The sequence below is a fragment of the Eubalaena glacialis genome, chromosome 5, assembly GCF_028564815.1.
Source record: "Eubalaena glacialis isolate mEubGla1 chromosome 5, mEubGla1.1.hap2.+ XY, whole genome shotgun sequence".
Taxonomy (NCBI): Eukaryota; Metazoa; Chordata; class Mammalia; order Artiodactyla; family Balaenidae; genus Eubalaena; species Eubalaena glacialis.
Window position 1 is genome coordinate 2,535,030 of NC_083720.1, and position 16,419 is coordinate 2,551,448.

A 16,419-nucleotide genomic window follows, 5' to 3' on the forward strand; every position below is an offset into this window, starting at 1 on the left:
CTACAGGTGTATTTTAATCCAGGGAAAACATTGCACATTTTAATGGAATTCATTGGGTTTACTTTAATATACTGGCTTTCGAAAATAGACCATTCACTCACCAGATATTCTTGAGCGCCTCATGCACATCCGCAAACAGCTGTGTAAGGGTGGCAGTAACAAGCTCCACCAGGAGGCTGGGTGTGAAAGTGAGGACACCGCGAGGGGCTGGGATGGAGCACACGGGGGCCACGGCTCTCCCCTCCCTGAGTGCTCCGGGGTCGGGGGCCGGGTGGAAGAAGGGTGGGGTGCCAGGCGGTGGTGGGTGAGCCGGCTGGGCCAGATCCTTCCGACTCGCCTGACTTGGGGGCCTCGTGCCACAGTGTGCAGGGTCCCCAGAGGCACATCCAGTTACCAGAGGGGGGTCAGGAGCCCTCAGCTCACTTCCTAGCAGGTGCGTGGAGCTCTCCCGCTTGCCAGGGGTTGCTGTAGCCTAGTAACTTGGTTTCCATGGGAACGGGGCTGGAGCGTTAACCAGAGGCCACAAGCCCACGTAAGGGCCACACCGTTCACCTTGGCAGTGAAGGCAGCCAGACCACGTGCCCTTGGTTTGGCCGTTGAGTCCCAGGAGCCCCTCTGCACCTGGCTGCTCAGTGGTCAGCCACCCCCCCCGCCCCCAGCCTGGACCCCCAGCCAGTCTCGGCGTGTCACACCTGGTCAGTCCCAGGTGAGGCAGAAGCCCTGGGCTGGGGACAGCAGGGGAAGCCCAGCTGTGCACGGGACAGCAGCCACAGGGGGGTCCAGCTGCCCGTCCCCTGGGGCATCAGGGCCTCCTGGGAGAGCCGTGTAGCTCTCCCCAGCCCGGGCCCCAGCCTCTTGTGCCTGCACCGCCACCCCGCCACTGCCAAGTTTGCACTTGTCCCTTCAGATGTCCCCTCTCTCCAGCAGAGCCCTGGCCCTTCTGTCTGGGCGGCCGGGGGATACCTCCACCGCGCACACCTGCCTTCCGGGCGGACAGCCCAGCCTCCCCAGCACAAACCGTGATGTGCACGTGGGAGGCTGCCTGGCCTTCTCGGGGTCACGTTGGTGCCAGGGGGTCCCGGCGAAGGCAGCCCTCTGCCGGGGCTCTCTCCAGAACCCCGCTTCCAGCGGAGCATGTTCTGGCGCTCCAGCCTTGCCCTGTTTAGAATGGACCTGAGTCCTTCTGCTAGATGTCTGGGGGCTTCTGCCCGCACCCGGCCCACTCCACAGGCCTCCACGGGCTTCCCAGGGCTGACCCAGCTGGCCCAGCACCCCTCCCCAGACCCCAGCACGGGTTGTGACAGCTCCATCCTCCTGGCTGCTCAGGCCAACGGCCCTGGCTCTCCCCTCGCGCGTCCATCCTCCTCGTGTCCCCTTCTCCGTGCGTCTTCCCCGTGTGCCCTGCGGCGGGTCTGCTCCACCCGGCCCCTGGGTCTCTCAGAGTGGAAGCCACGGGCCGCCAGTGGCTGGCAGCGTGACCTCCCGCACCGCGACCTGGGGCCGGCACTGCTGCAGCCGCTGCCCGCGTCCCCTCCCCAGGCTCCGCCCGTCTGCACGCCTGCACTCGGTGTGGCCCCGTGACTGCCCGGTCACTGTCCCCCCCTTACCCTGTGCTGCCGTGAGCGGGAGTCCCGGCACCCAGTAGGTGCTTAGTACAGGTCTGCTGAATGAGGAGCTTTGATTCAGCACCCAGGGAGAGCTGGAGATGGCCAAGGGGTCAGGCTGCACCCACCGCCCTGGCTCCACCCATGCAGCCCTGCACCCGCCAGCCCCAGGAGGACGGTTCTGACGCGGCCTGCACCTTCTCCCGATGTGGAGCCTTGAGGGCCAGAGCAGACCTGGCCGCCGGCGAGGGGCTGATAGGTGGGCTCTCGGGAGGGGCTCTTGGGGTCCCAATTGCCACGAGGCTCCAGCAGGGCGCCCTGAGGGAGGGCCTGACTGTGCAGAGTTGGAATCAGTGGGGGGGCAGGGCCCGTGGTCCCTGGGGAGACGAGGGGTCAGCAGGGCAGCCTGAGGGGCGGGGGATGCGGCTCTGGCTCTGGCCCCGCATGCGCGTGTCCGAGGGACGTGGGACAGAGGTCCGGGTGAGCTGGTGCCGGGAGCGAACCTCATGAACAGGGCAGACCCGGCTCCCTTCGGGAGCGGCAGCCCCCGAGCCCTGGAGGGTCCCCTGTGCTGCTGCCCCCGCCAGGAGAGCCAAGGGGAACTTCGGGAAGCTGGGAGGGCAGCCGCCCCGGGCAGGCCCTGGCACGGAGGCCGTGACGTCCGCCTGCCGCACGGGGCTGGGCCCCTGACAGTGAGTCACAGGCCTGGGGCTGCCACTTCCTCAGGAGAGCAAGTCTGGGCGGGCAGGCAGGAAGGGCCTGGACCGCAGCCACCCTCCCTGTGACACGCCCGTCCCTGGCCCGTGGACGAGCTTCCCGTCCACAGAGGCAGGCGTCCCTCCCCATCCTGAGCGCACCCGAGCTGCCCAGGCGTCAGAGAGGTCTGTGGCTGAGGCCCCTCCCCCCTTGCCGGCCTCTGTCCTCCTGGGGGGTCCAAATGGGGCTGGACAGGAAAGGGCTGTGCCCCTCAACCTGCATGGGGTCACGGGCCTCAATGCTCCAGACAAATGCCCCAGATGGGGACATTTGTTTGAGAAGCAAAGCCCTGCCTCTCTCCACGGCCCCCAGTCCAAGCGCAGACCAGCCCCACCCCATCATCTGCTGGCCCTGGGAAGCCGCCGACAAGCAGGGGAGGGGTGGGTCCAGCAGGCCCAAGCTGAAGGTTTGTTAAATGACTAACAGACGGGCTGTCTGGAGCAGCTCCTAGTCATGGCTGCTGCACGTGGGCCCTTGGAACCCGAGAGAGACACCTTTTCCCGCCAGCGCTTCCCGCCGCTCCACCCAAACGGGGCGCCACGGCCGAGCAGCCCCTGTGAGGCCCTGAGTCAGGCCCATGCCCGTGGAGGCCCGGGAAAGGCTTCTTCTGCCGCCTCCGTTAGATAGATCAGAGGGGACGCAAGCCCCTCTCGCAGGCTCGGATCTGCCCCGGGGTTCTGGGGGCCACAGAGCAGCTCCTGCGAGGGGAAGTAAGGCTCCAGACCCCCACGGCCGTCCCCACTCCCGCACGTAGGCCTCGGACTCACGCGGGGAGCAGAGTCTTCACCTCCACCAGCCAGGCCCGGGAGGGGCGGTCAGCGGAGCAGGAGCCTGTGTCCCCGCGCCTGGACTCCTCCTCCAGCCTGCCCACTGGGAGCCCGGGGCTGGGGCTCCGCCTGCACCCCAGGCACCTGAGGGTCCCTGGCTCCCAGGCTCCCAGACACGCCAGCCTCCCCCCTACACCTGGCCACACCAGGGCCTGGGGCTCTGCCTGGCCCCTGGCCCCGGGGCGAGCCCTGGGGGGGCTCGGTGGAGGGAGCCGAGGCTGAGGGTGCCTGCCGAGCGCCCTGTGCCCTGCCCCCACCGACCTGGTTCCTGGGGACTGCGTCTCTGTCCCCCAGGGCCCCCCCCGGGGACCAGCCATGGTGACAGCGCAGTGACAGCCTGCTGGGGTGGTTGGCAGGGAGGTGTGGCTGCCCAGCCCAGGATCTAAAAGCTTCCAAGGCAGTTTCAGGCAGCCTGGAACTCCTGGGGCCTAGGTGGGGACTTGAAGGCAGAGGCCTGGCTGACCACTGAGCAGCCTGGAACGGGGCAGGCGGTAGGGTAGGGTGGAGGAAGGGGCACTCGGCCTGGGGTGTTGCTGATGGGGTAGGAGAGCATGAAGGACTCAGAGTTTGTGAGGCTGAAGAGGTAGGCCCGGGTCAACCGGCAGGTGGACAACCACGTGGCCAGGTCGCGAGGGCCCTGGGGGGCATCGGCGGTGGGGCTCAGGGCCCTGCCCCACTGGGGGCCGCAGCTCTCAGAGGCGCCGGGCAGCGAGTTCTGTGGATGGAGACCCAGAGTGCTCTGAGGGTCCAGCCCTGTCTGGAGCAACCCACACCCAGTGCTTGGTCCTCCCTCAGCCCAGCAGCATGCCTCCCCCTGGAGCCCCTCCCTGACGGCCCCTCGGCTGCAGACAGCCCCCCGAGGAGGAGTGGAGGGGCCCGGCCCTGAACCTGAGCTGCGAGATGGGCCATGGGGGTGTCTGAGAGGCGCAGCGGAGGTGGCTGGGAGGTTTCTCATGAGACCGTCCGCCACGTGGCCCTCCTCGGCCACCCCCCACCCCAGGGGCGACTGCATCCCGCTGAGGGGCCCTGGGACCCCCCCGCCCCAGCTCCTCCGCCATCTCAGCGCCCACCGAGGGGCACCACGTGCTCCTTCCTGCGACTCAAACCCACGCACAGCCACGCACCCCTCCCCCTCTCCCCGCCCTGGCGAGGGGCAGCGCGGTGTCGTCTGGGGGCGGGTGCCCCTGATGCCCCCAGGGAGAGTGAGGAGGAGGTGGCGGGGCGAGGCCGGGCGTCGGTGGGGAGCTGCAGGGGCTCGTGTGCCGCCCGGCCTGTGAGCTCCTCCCCAGAGGGGGCCCCAGCTGGGCGGACAGCACCCTAGTGGGTGGGCCGTCCCCACTGTCCTGGCTGCGCCGGCGAGGGCAGGGTGCAGGTGTCCCCGTGACAGGTGAGGGGCCGCGCCGGTCCCACCACACGGAACCTGGGCCCTGCGCCCCCAGACCCCCTCCCCCAGCTTGCTCCCCTGCAGCCTGCAGCTCCCTCGGCCTGGGACCCTTCCTGCTGCAGAGGGCTCCCTGCGCCAGGCCCGGGGGCCCCAGGTCGGAGGTCGCCTGCCCCTGGGATGCACGTGGGGGTCTCAGGAGCCCCTTGCCACCGTCTGTGCCAGGAGGGTGGGGTGGGGTCTCCAGCCCAGGGTGGGCAGACAGGTGACAGCCTCTCTCTTCTCCCCGCGGCAGGAGGTGGGGCCCAAGGCAGCCGAGGCCTCCCAGTCAGCACGATCGTCGACGTGGACCGTGTGGCTGGCTCGGCACCTGGGCCGGGCAGCAGCGTCCCGGGGGTGTGGACGGGCCCCCGGAGGTCACGGGCCAGCGGGACCCCAACATCAGACCGCCCCGGCCTGAGCCCCGTCCTGGGGAGACCCGCCAAGCCCAAGGCCGGCCCACAGCACGCCACCTTCGTCTGAGGCTGCCGCCCGCGGACCCGACCCTGCCCGCCGTCCCTCCCTCCTGACCCGGCGTCCGAGCCGCCTGCCTGGACATACATGTGGAGAGCAAAGATCCCGAGGGGGCAGCCCGAGCCTATCTCGAGGGCCTCCGACGGGCCTCCTCAGCCACCCCTGGGGGCCGAACCAGCAGAGGGCGGGGAGGGTCCTGGCCCCGGACACTCGCCAGCGTTGGCTCAGGGCTCCCCAGCCCCCGCCCCAGCTCCCGCTCGGCGTCCAGCCTTCCCGCAATAAAGCGTCTTTGAGGACCGGATCGTCGGCCTCGTGCCTGGTCCTGGGGCCCGGACCCTGCCCTCAGGGAGCTGTTGTTCCCGTGGCCCTGTGCATGTATCGGCAGGGGGCTGGGGAGAACCGGCTCTCAGGGGTGAGGTCAGAGGTGGGCAGGGAAATAAGGCTGGCCTAGCGGGGCGTGAGGCCTAGCCTGTGGGCAGTGGGACGTGGTCCTGCCCCGTCCAGGGCCCTGGTCTTGTCCATGTCACAGCGCCTCCTGCAGTTCAGTGCAGGGTCTCCTCTTGGGGTGGCCGCCGGTGGGGGCAGAGCTTGGCCTGGGGACCCTTCAGGCCACTCTGACCCAACCCCCTGCCCTTGGCCTCATTTAGACAGGTGGTCTGGCAGGGCCTCTCTGTGGAGGGACCATCTCAGGGGAGGCCTGACTGCCCTGCCCAGGAGGCCTGGGAAAGAGCGTCAGCCTGTGCAGAGGTCCTGAGGCTTGAGCGAGCCGGAAGGCGACGGGGTAGCAGGCCAGGCCAGTGGGCAGGGCAGATAAAGACGGTGCCATCGGCCCAGGTGCCTCTGCGGAACCCCGGCGCTGAGCAGCTGAGTGCTGAGGGGCCCCCGGCACCCCTCCCTCCTCCGAGATGCATGTCAGGTTTGTCAGAAGGGCCCTAGGCCTGAGAGCGCCCTGGGCCGCTGGGGCTGCTCTGCACGCTCCTGGGGAGCTGCGCTCTGAGCTGGGGGTGCCCGCGTGGAAGAGAGGGGCCGGCACCCACCGCGTGCCAAGCTGGGTGCCCACTCAGTTTCTGCTCTCCCTCCGTCTGCACAGAGGGGAAACCGGGGGCCCAGAGAGAGTGCGATTTGGGGGTGCACAGTGAGACAGCTGCAGTGCCAGGCCCATCCCCAGGCCAGCCCTTCTCTCCACCCCGTGCAGGCAGCTGAGCTGACTCATGGGGACCGGGCCACCCACCCCACCCCCCGCCACCTCCGCGGCCCCTCAAATTGCAGAAGAGGTTCCCGTGGCAGCTCTGCCTGCAGCCGCAGTCACGAACCACGGGGCCAGCTGGGGCGACAACTGTGGTCGCATCCGGGGGGCGACACCCCAGTGTCCGTTCACAGACCTGGGCAGGACCCCAAGCCAGGTCTCTGTGGCCCTGGTGCCTGGCCAGGGCTTGGGATGGGGAGGAGGGCAGCCCAGGACAGAGGTGGGATGGCACGGGTGGTCCTGGCTACGATGGGGAAGCCCAGGGGTGAGAGGGCTTCCTGAGGGGGTGCCCCAGCGGGTCCAGGAGCAGTGGGGGAGGGGAGCTAGGACAGCAGGCAGGGCTCTGGTATTGCCCACCTCCTCCGCTCCACTCCCCCTCCCCCCAGAGGCCCCACCCCAGGCTCGTCCTGGGAGGCACAGGCAGAAGTGCTGCAGAAAAGGGCGGCAGAGATCCCTGTCCTGGGGGCCACTGTGTGCAACGGTGCACACACCCTCCTCTCTGTGCCTGGCCTCTTGCTGGCCAGGGGGCCGCACCCCATGCTCCAGGCCTGGGCCCTCAAAAGGGCTCAGCATCTGTAGGTGCTCTGGTTAGTATAGCTCACAAATAGACAGTGGCCAGCCCTGTGGCCAGGTAGGGACCGGAAGCTGGGGCTGTGGGGGTCCAGGCCCCTTCCTGCCGTGTCATCCTGGAAGACTTCCTGGAGGAGGCGTCGCAGCTGAGACTCGAGGACATTGTCAGGTCCAGGACCAGCACGGCTGAGGCCAGAGGGGGCAGCTGGCTCAGGCAGGGTGAGCTGGGCAGCAGACATGGGGGACATGTAGGCCTGGCACGGGAGGCAGCCGGGGTTAATCATTTCCAGGCGGCCTTGACCCCCACCTGCCCTGGCCATTCCGCTCCCGCCTCCTGCCGCTCCTCACGCCAGCCCAGGAGGAGCCATGGGGCGCTGGGCCGGGGTCCCCAGCCCCTGCCCACCACTTGGGCTGTCCCTGCTCCTGCTGCTGCTGCTGGTGCCTCGAGGGGCTCAGCCCCAGGCTGGCAGGGTGAGCACTGACCCCACCGCACTGTGATCATGGGCTCTCCGTGCCCACTCTGGGTCCTGGGGCTGAGGCCAGGGCAGGGTGTGGGGTGGGTGAAGGGCCCAGCGTGGCGACAGCCAGCCTTCCGGGGGGGAGGTGGGCGTGCTGGGCTGGCCTGGGGGACGGGGGGCCTAGGGATCCAACTTGCTGGCCCCAACCCAGGGCCATGGAGACTGTTCGCCTCTCTGGGCCTCTGCTGGGTCCACGTGTTTGAGGTGGGGGCGGGGGGGGGGTGCCTCTGAAGGCCTCGCAGCTGCTCTCGTCCGTCCCCCAGAACAGACCCCCGGGGTTCGAGCCTGGAGGGCGGTGGTGCCAGCCTGGCAGACCCTGAGCCAGCTCAGCCTGACTCCTTGGACTCGGTGGGAGGGGAGGGGACAGGGTCCAGCTGAGGCCTTGGGACAGCCAGTGTCCCCTGGTCCCTACTCCAAGACCTCAGGGCCCCAATATGGAAACTGAGTCAGGGCCTGAGTGTGAGGGGGGGGGTCCATCCCACACCGACCCCATCACAGGCCTCTCGGCTCTTCCTAGAACCAAACGGAACCCCCAGAATATAACGCCACAGTGACCCCTGGGACTCCCGCGATCCCCGTAACCTCGGTGACCCCCAGGACCCCAGCCACAGCGACAGCGCCCAAGGCAGAGGGACCCCATGGTGGGGGGCTTATCCACCTGCCCAGGGCAGCCCCCTCCAATAGCAGCCCTGGGGACACAGGTGGGTCAGGAAGGCTTCTTGGAGGAGGTGGCAGGCTACACCTAGATGGGGGGTCTGGAGGAACACAGCAGCACCTAGGGAGTGGGGTATGTGATGGGGGTTGGGAGGTGACCAGCGCGGGAGCCCTTGACCCCTGTGTCTCCTCTAGCAGTGCTCACCGAGGCCGGGCAGCCCTGCAGGTTCCCCTTCCGCTATGGCGGCCGCATGGTCCACTCCTGCACTACAGAGGGCAGCGCCCACAGGAAGTGGTGGGTCCCAGTCCCCACGCCCCGTGTCCACCCTGGAGACGCTGCTGCCTGCCCTCCGGACCCCACACCGAGCCTGGCACACAGCAGATGTAGTGAATGAATGAATGAGGGAGTGAATGGGGGAGAGCCCCAGAGTGGTCAGCGTGGGTCCCTGCGTGAGTCGGGGTTAGGGTGGGCGGGTCTCTGGCCTGGGACCCCCACCTCACCGCCTGCGTCACCCCCAGGTGTGCCACGACTCACAACTATGACCGGGACAGGGCCTGGGGCTACTGTGTGCAGGCTACCACTCCCCGGGAGGGCCCAGGTGGGTGCCGGGGGTCTGGGCCTGGGCGCAAGCTAGGAAGGGGCTGGGCCGGGGGTGGCGGTGAGCTTGAAGGGCGTCAGAGCTGACCTGGGGCTGGGGTCCTGCCTGGTGTGCAGGAGGGAGCTTCGGGGTTCATCCCACTGCAGGCCTCGGGGCCTGCAGGAGTGGGGAGTGGGGAACACCCTGCCCCGCAGGGGCCACATAGCTGCTTTGGCCATTGCCAGGGTCAAAGCGCCCCCTGGTGGTCAGGCTGGGCCCTGCGGCTGCACAGGAACAGCCCTGGACATGGAGAGGGCCCAAGGGGTCCGCAGGGTGTGGTGCAGGCAGCCCCGCTTACAAGGGTCCCAGGGCACACGGAAGAGGACCGCGCTGCCTGATGGGGGTCGGGCTTTCAGGGTGCTGGATGCAGAGCCAGAGGCCCACTTGCCCGGGGTCTGAGAGCTGGGCAGAGGATGTGGTGAGGAGGGGGAAGGCCTGCGCTCACTCCCAGGGCACGTATACACCAAGGAACCCAGGAGGGGCATCTTTAAGGTGGCGGGCCCTCGTCAATCAGGGAGAGTCACGGCGTGGGGAGGGGGTCACGAGGCCTGGCCGGGCTCTCAGACACACCCCTCCCTGCTGCGTGTGCCCAGCTGCCCTGGATCCCTGTGCCTCTGGCCCCTGCCTCAACGGGGGCTCGTGCTCCAGCACCCAGGACCCCGAGTCGTACCACTGCACCTGCCCCGTGGCCTTCACCGGCAAGGACTGCGGCACGGGTGAGCGGGGTGGGGGGCTGCAGGGCAGGGGGGTGCCTGCCGCACGCACAGGGAGCAGGGGCTCACTGTGCCGCCCCCAGAGAAATGCTTTGACGAGAGCCGCTACGAGTACCTGGAGGTGGGCGATCGCTGGGCCCGCGTGCACCGGGGCCGAGTGGAACAGTGCGAGTGTGTGGGGGGCCAGGTCCGGTGCCAGGGCACCCGCCACACAGGTATGGGGGGGTGGGGCGGGCCGTATCGCTGGGCCTCCCACCCGGGGAAGGGGCTCGTCCAGGGCCACCCAGAGACGGGCACCGGGTGGGAACCAGGCCCTGCCCCCGCCCCTCGAAGCCCAGCTTCTGAGCCCTCCCCCCAGTTTGTCAGAGCAGCCCCTGCTTGAACGGGGGCACCTGTCACCTGATCGTGGCCACCGGGACCACCGTGTGCGCCTGCCCCCCAGACCACGCCGGGCGGCTCTGCAACATTGGTGAGTCGCTTGGCTTCGGAGCTGTGTGGCCCCGCGTCCTGGGGCCCAGGCTCACCGCGGACCGTGCCGCCCACAGTGCCGGCCCAGCCCTGCTTCATGGGGAGCGGCACTGAGTACCGAGGTGTGGCCAGCACGGCGGCCTCGGGCCTCAGCTGCCTGGCCTGGAACTCCGACCTGCTCTACCAGGAGCTGCACGTGGACTCTGTGGGCGCCGCGGCCCTCCTCGGCCTGGGGCCCCACGCCTACTGCCGGTCAGCACTGGGTGGGCAGGGCCTGTCCCTGGGTCCTGACCCCTCGGCTTGGGAGGCTGCGCAGCGAGAGGAGCCCAGGGCCAGGGATCGGAACCACCTGCAGAAGGGGCCAAAGGCTGTGGGGTGGGGGGTGGGCAGAATGCCAGGAGCCGCACCCAGCTAGGGGTCCCCAGCTCCCTCCTCCCACCCGTCACTGAGGGGCCGTGACTGACTGCCCCGCCCACCCGCTTCTCCCTGCACCCCAGGAACCCGGACAAGGACGAGAGGCCCTGGTGCTACGTGGTGAAGGACAGCGCGCTCTCCTGGGAGTACTGCCGCCTGGCAGCCTGCGGTGCGCGCAGCTGGTGGCAGGGTCGGAAGCAGCAGGGTGGGGGCAGCGCCGGCCCCGCCCCCACTGAGATCACCACGGTTCCCCCCGTGGCCCAACCCACTCCACCCGCATGCCAGGCGTCCTCTCTCCGGAGGACCACGGCCCCATCGGAGAGATGGGGAAACTGAGGCTCACCAGAGCAGGGCTGGTCCAAGGCCACGCAGTGGGTTGACACCAGAGGTCAGAGCAGGCGAGTTGGTCACTGGGTCCTCTGGGTGGTCCAGCCGGGCTGCACTGTGCCAGGATGGTCCCCAGAGACAGAGAAGTGTGGGTGTATGTGGATAATGTGAGTACCCTGGAGTCAGACCCTGGGAGTGGGCTGCTCCATGAGGCCAGCCCGCCCCCTGGCTCCGTGCTCCAGGGCTCTCTGACCATCCCGAGTTGGCTCTGGGGTCCCAGGCTGCTGGGAAGGACATGAATACCTGCCAGGTGTGCCAGGCCGCCCTGGTTCCCACAAAGCCTTGTGACTGGGTACGGTTCTCCCCATCCTGCAGATAAGGAAACTGAGGCTCAGAGTAAGTCATGTGCCCACAGGGGCAGAGCTGGGGACCCTCTTTCAGACGAGCTGCCTAGGCTGGGGCAGGAGGCAGGTGAACGGCGGGGGGCCTGAGGATGGTGGACGCAGCCAGGACCCTCTCTGGCCTGGGGTGTGCAGAAGGGACACGGGGGGTGTGACCCGGTGACCTGTGTTCCCAGAATCCCTTGCCAGAATTCAGCCCCCGCCCACCGAGGTCCTGCTGAGCCTGCCTGGGCCCGCGGCAGCTGGACCAGCCGGACGCCAGACCTGTGGCAAGAGGCACAAGAAGAGGAGCTTCCTACGGCCACGCATCATCGGCGGCTCGTCCTCGCTGCCCGGCTCCCACCCCTGGCTGGCCGCCATCTACATCGGGAACAGCTTCTGTGCAGGGAGCCTTGTCCATACCTGCTGGGTGGTGTCTGCCGCCCACTGCTTCTCCAACAGGTGAGCGGCTCTGGCCCCAGTGTCCACGACCCCTGCGCCATCCCTCAAACCATCCACCTCTCCACCTACCGCTGTCTAGGCCTTCGCCCACCCACCCGGCCATACACCCATCATCCACTCTCCACCCGCCACCCATCTACGCACCCACCCGCCTGTCCTAACCATCACCCATGTGTCCCCACGTTCCGCCACCTACCCGTGTAAACCCCGTCCTTCGGTCCCTCCGTTCCCCGTTGCCCCTCTGACTCAGGTGGGACTCAGCGCTCAGCCCAGTGCTGGGCATGGAGACTGCCGAGACCCGCCCCATTCCTGCCCCGGGGTGCTGTCCCTGTCCCTGCCCGTGTTGCCGCCCAGCCCTGGTCCTCGCCCCCGGAGCTCCAGGTCTCCCCGCTCAGGGAGGGGCGGGGCGGCCAGCGCGTGCGCGGCAGGGTGGTGGGTGTGGCCCGTGCCCCGCAGGGCCCGCCCCTTCCGGCCCCGCCCCCCGCCCAGACCGAGCTGGTGGCACAGTGGGGCGCAGGGAGCCCGAGGCCCCGCCCACTTGGCGGGCTCCCTGAGCGGAGGGCCGGCTGGGGCTGGCGGCTGGGGGAAGGGTCAGGGGTGCGAGGCCCACTCCCACACCCCAGGGGTGGGGGGCAGCGAGCTCAGAGCAAGAAAGGCCAGCCCGTCCCCCGCTCCTCACGGCTGTGATGGGAACAAGGCTCTGCCGTGGGGAGTGGGGGGCTCTCTCTGGGGGGGTTCAGTGGGAAGGAACGGGCCTGACAGTGGCATCCCAGGGAGTGGGACGTGAGCGGGGGGCTGGGGACTTGGCAGCGTGAGAGTCCGACGGTGAGTCCCCACCAGTCACCCCAGGGACTGCAGCGTAGGGGTGGGGGGCAGTGGGCATAAGTCCTGCCCTGTGCTGACCGCTGTGTGACCTGTGAAACAGGACCCCTGAGGCCTCCCCAGTATGGATGGGATGGGGGTGGTTAAGAGGCTGGAGGAGGGGAGCAGGCATCCTCTGCTCACATCCAGGGAGGGGCTGGGGAGGGCCAAGCTGGATGGAGGTGCCCGTCCCCTGTGGGCTGGACCCCAGCACCCTGGTCCCTGGCCTGGGCCAAGCAGGGCTGGTGGAGGTGGGTGGGACAGGGTATTCGTGTGCAGGTGTGGGGGGGGTGAGGGGAGTGCTCAGGCTCCTGGACCCACAGGTGACTTCACAGGAGGCGTGCCCCTGTAGCAGGGGCGTGGGGCAGGACCGGTGCCCAGAGCTGGGATCTGCACCAACGCGGGCGCATTTCAGCGCAGACCCCACCTGGACCTGCACAAGGCCCCCCAGGGCCACTCATGCCGCTGCCTTAGAGGCGGTGCTGCCAGGACGGGGGCTGTGGCCCTAGCTCCCCACTCCCTACCGCACTACGGCCCACACCCCAGCCCCTGCTCAGGTCTCTCCCAGGGCCTGGCGGGGGCGGGGGCCCTGCACAGCGTCACCCTCCTGGGGTCGTCTACCGGATGCCCTGTCCCCGTGGGTAGGGGGCGAGCTGACCTCAGGGGCCCGAGGGTCATGCTGCCACCAGCTCCCACTGCACAGCCCCCCCAGGGAAAGTGTCTCTGTGGTCCTCGGCCAACACTTCTTCAACCGCACGACGGATGTGACGCAGACGTTCGGCATAGAGAAGTACATCCCGTACCCCCTGTACTCAGTGTTCAACCCCAGTGACCATGACCTCGGTGAGGCTCGGGACCGGTGCTGTGTGCTCTGTGCACACCCAGGGCCAGAGCCAGGAGAGAGGCTGGGAGTGGGTGCCAGGCAGGGGAGAGTCCTCAGACACTCAGGGGACGGGGGGGGGGGGGGGGGGGGGGGGAGGGGGAGGGGAAGGAGAGACAGAGCGGGGAAGGGCGGGGGGAGGGCAGCAAGAGCGCCTGGTGTGGCCGAGTGACCTTGGCCTGGCTGGAGGAAACCCTGGCTGGCCAGCCTTGCTGGCCCTCCTGTTGCCTCCTGGGCCTCCCAGGCCACAGCCCCTCTGCCCGGCGGGGCTGGACCCCGTGTGACTCAGCAGCCACCTTCGGCCCATCGTGGGCCCCCGCGCCGCAGGCTGAGCCCCGGCCTCTCTCCCGTGCAGTCCTGATCCGGCTGGAGAAGAAGGGGGAGCGCTGTGCTGTCCGTTCCCAGTTCGTCCAGCCCATCTGCCTGCCTGAGCCCGGCAGCGCCTTCCCCGCTGGGCACAAGTGCCAGATTGCGGGCTGGGGCCACCAGGATGAGAGTGAGTGGGGTGGGCGCACGGGGCCAGTGTCGTGGCCCCCGGGAGCAGCGGCCCGGCCCTGCAAGCCTCGCCCAGGCTGAGTGCCCCCTGTCGGCCGTCAGATGTGAGTGGCTACTCCAGCTTGCTGCGGGAGGCCCTGGTCCCCTTGGTCGCCGACCGCAAGTGCAGCAGCCCGGAGGTGTACGGGGCAGACATCAGCCCCAACATGCTGTGCGCCGGCTACTTTGACTGCAGGTCTGACGCCTGCCAGGTGAGCCGGGACGGCCGCCCCGGGAGCTCAGAGCCGAAAGGGACCGACCCGCAGGGCCGGCCGGGAGCCCAGGCAGAAGGCCCATCTCCTGGTCGGTGGCACCCCCAGGATGGGCGCTCACTATTGCTGGAGGTCCGGGGGCCAGGAGTGGGGTCCCTGCTCACAGGGGGCGGGGATTGAGGCCCGGGAGGGGCCGGGTCCCAAAGCCCAGGCTCGTGCCAGCTGTCCAGCCAGGGGCAGGGCTGTCCAGGTGACATCAAAGGCCAAACCCCTTTTCACCCAGAGTTCTCCCAAATGGGCTCAAGCGATCGGCCGATCCCAGTGTCCCATTTATCAAGGGCTCCTCAGGGGGCTGCACATCAGTGCTGAGTTGGAGAAGCTGCTTTACTCCCCATTTTTATAGGTGGGGAGACTGAGGCCCAGAGAGGTTGGCTCACTCTCCCCAGGTCACACAACTCACAGGTGGCAAAGGGTGGGGGCTCGACACTCGACCACGTGGTACAGCAAGCGCCCTGGGGGAAGTCAAGGGTGGCTTCATGGAGGAAGGGGTGCTGACACTTGTCCCAGGGGGTGAATAGGGGTTTGCCAGGTGGCAAAGAGGGTGTTTCCAGCGGGGAATATCCTCTGCTGGAGCGCAGGGCCGCCTGGTACACGTGGGGTGCGTGCTGGTGGGCAGAGGGGGGACCCAGATGGAGGATGCTGCTGGTGGTGGAGACGAGAGGGAGCCGCAGCAGCCCCACTGCTGGGAGGACGCCCTGTCTCTGCGGTTGGGGGAAGCGGGACAGCTCCCTTACTTGGAATACCCATGTCATCTGTGCCCAAGCTCTCGGGAAGCCCACCTCGAGGGCTGACCCCTCTGGAGGCATGTTTCCGGTTGGGGCGAGGGACCCTGGGGTGAGGGGGTGGTGGACTGTTTCATGGGTGTCGAGGAGCTGAGCCGTGAGTCTCCTGAGCCGGGCCCAGGCTCTGATCAGCCGCTCTGCGCAGGGGGACTCAGGCGGGCCCCTGGCCTGCGAGAAGAACGGCGTGGCCTACCTGTACGGCCTCATCAGCTGGGGTGACGGCTGCGGGCAGCCCAACAAGCCCGGCGTCTACACCCGCGTGGCCAGTTACGTGGACTGGATCAGCGACCGGATTCGGCCCCCCAAGCGGCCTGCGAATCCCTCCTGAGACCACCCCTGGGGACATCGTGCCTCCTGCCGTTCCCTCCTCACTGGCAATAAACATGTTTCCAAAAAGACCCCGGCCCACACTGCCTGTCCGGCTGCCACCAGCTCAGCCTTCCCCGCCCCCAGGCCGTGACCCCCGACCCAGCTTTGTGGATGCTGTGGCTTCAGGGCTGGGGGCCCCAAGCCAGCACCCCAGCTGCTCAGAGGAGAAGGGAGCCTGTGACCCCACAGGGAGGGTCTGGCCCCATGGCCTGGGCAGTCAGGACAGGGGATCCAGACTAGACCTTCGCCAGAGCAAGAGCTGTCCCCAGCCAGACCCCTCTCAGACCCTCCCCCAGGCAAGTGGGGTTTGGGTCTGGGCACCCTGGGCTGTCCCACGGCAGGGGATGCTAGAACTTAAGACAGGTTATTTGGAAAACCCCTGGCTATCATTTTGCTTCAAGAAGGCAGCCCGCCCGACTGCAGCTCTCCCTCAGCCGTGTTTTCTAGGCGGGGAAAACTGGAGACTTCCTCTGAAGGAAACCAGGGGAAGAGAGGAGCCCAAATGCCAGAGTGAGTGGAGGGTAGTGGGTTGCGCCAGCCAGGCAAGACACTGTGGGGATGGAATCTGAGATGCCCGAAGGGCCCAGAATCCTGGGCCAGAGGAAGCAGCACATGCAAAGGTCCTGAGATACGAGGCTGGTAGTGGCTTATTTATTTATTTATTTTATAAATTTGTTTATTTGTTTATTTATGTATTTATTGGCTGTGTTGGGTCTCCGTTGCTGCGTGTGGGCTTCCTCTGTTTGCAGCGAGCGGGGGCTACTCTTCGTTGCGGAGCACGGGCTCTAGGCGCGCGGGCTTCAGTAGTTGCGGCACGCGGGCTCTAGAGCGCAGGCTCAGTAGTTGTGGCGCACGGGCTTCATTGCTCCACGGCATGTGGGATCTTCCCGGACCAGGGCTCGAACGCGTGTCCCCTGCATTGGCAGGTGGACTCTTAACCACTGCGCCACCAGGGAAGCCCCTGGTAGTGGCTTATTTGAATCAAAGTAAGGAAGTGTGGCTGAGGCCAAAGAGGGTGGGATTGTGTGTGGGGGGGTGGGCTGTAGTGAGGTGCTGGGGGTGTCCCAAGTGTCCCTGATGGGACAGCAGGGTGGGGATGTGATGACATTTGTGGTCAGGAAAAGAGGCCTGGGTGTATGGGGGTGGGTCAGAGCGGTGCCCGGCGCTGGGTGCCCTGGGGAGCTGGGACCCCTGGTCTCAGGGAGGGTCAGGAAGAGGGTGGCATTCAGCGCCCCCAGCCCCAGCCCCAG

At 67.9% G+C, this 16,419-nt stretch overlaps 2 protein-coding genes across 4 annotated transcripts in view; both read left to right on the forward strand.

The window, feature by feature from the left end:
• Positions 1 to 5,370, forward strand: part of RGS12 (regulator of G protein signaling 12) — a 118,634-nt gene extending 113,264 nt beyond the window's left edge. For both annotated transcript variants that reach the window (XM_061191906.1, XM_061191908.1), the window contains one exon: positions 4,864 to 5,370. In XM_061191906.1, the coding sequence (XP_061047889.1) occupies positions 4,864 to 5,090 (227 nt within the window). In that variant the 3' untranslated portion in view covers positions 5,091 to 5,370. The remainder of the gene's footprint in view (positions 1 to 4,863) is intronic.
• Positions 5,371 to 7,263: 1,893 nt separating this feature from the next.
• Positions 7,264 to 15,128, forward strand: HGFAC (HGF activator). Of its 2 annotated transcripts, XM_061191059.1 has the most exons (15): positions 7,264 to 7,368; positions 7,933 to 8,116; positions 8,268 to 8,364; positions 8,589 to 8,668; positions 9,301 to 9,423; positions 9,504 to 9,635; positions 9,779 to 9,889; positions 9,966 to 10,140; positions 10,386 to 10,471; positions 11,005 to 11,025; positions 11,207 to 11,471; positions 13,036 to 13,175; positions 13,568 to 13,708; positions 13,810 to 13,958; positions 14,946 to 15,128. In XM_061191059.1, the coding sequence occupies exons 1-15, from the start codon at positions 7,264 to 7,266 to the stop codon at positions 15,126 to 15,128; spliced, it is 1,992 nt and encodes a 663-aa protein (XP_061047042.1). The 2 variants fall into 2 exon arrangements, with proteins under 2 accessions (XP_061047042.1, XP_061047043.1); XM_061191060.1 differs by lacking the exon at positions 11,005 to 11,025.
• The last annotated feature ends 1,291 nt before the right edge of the window (positions 15,129 to 16,419 follow it).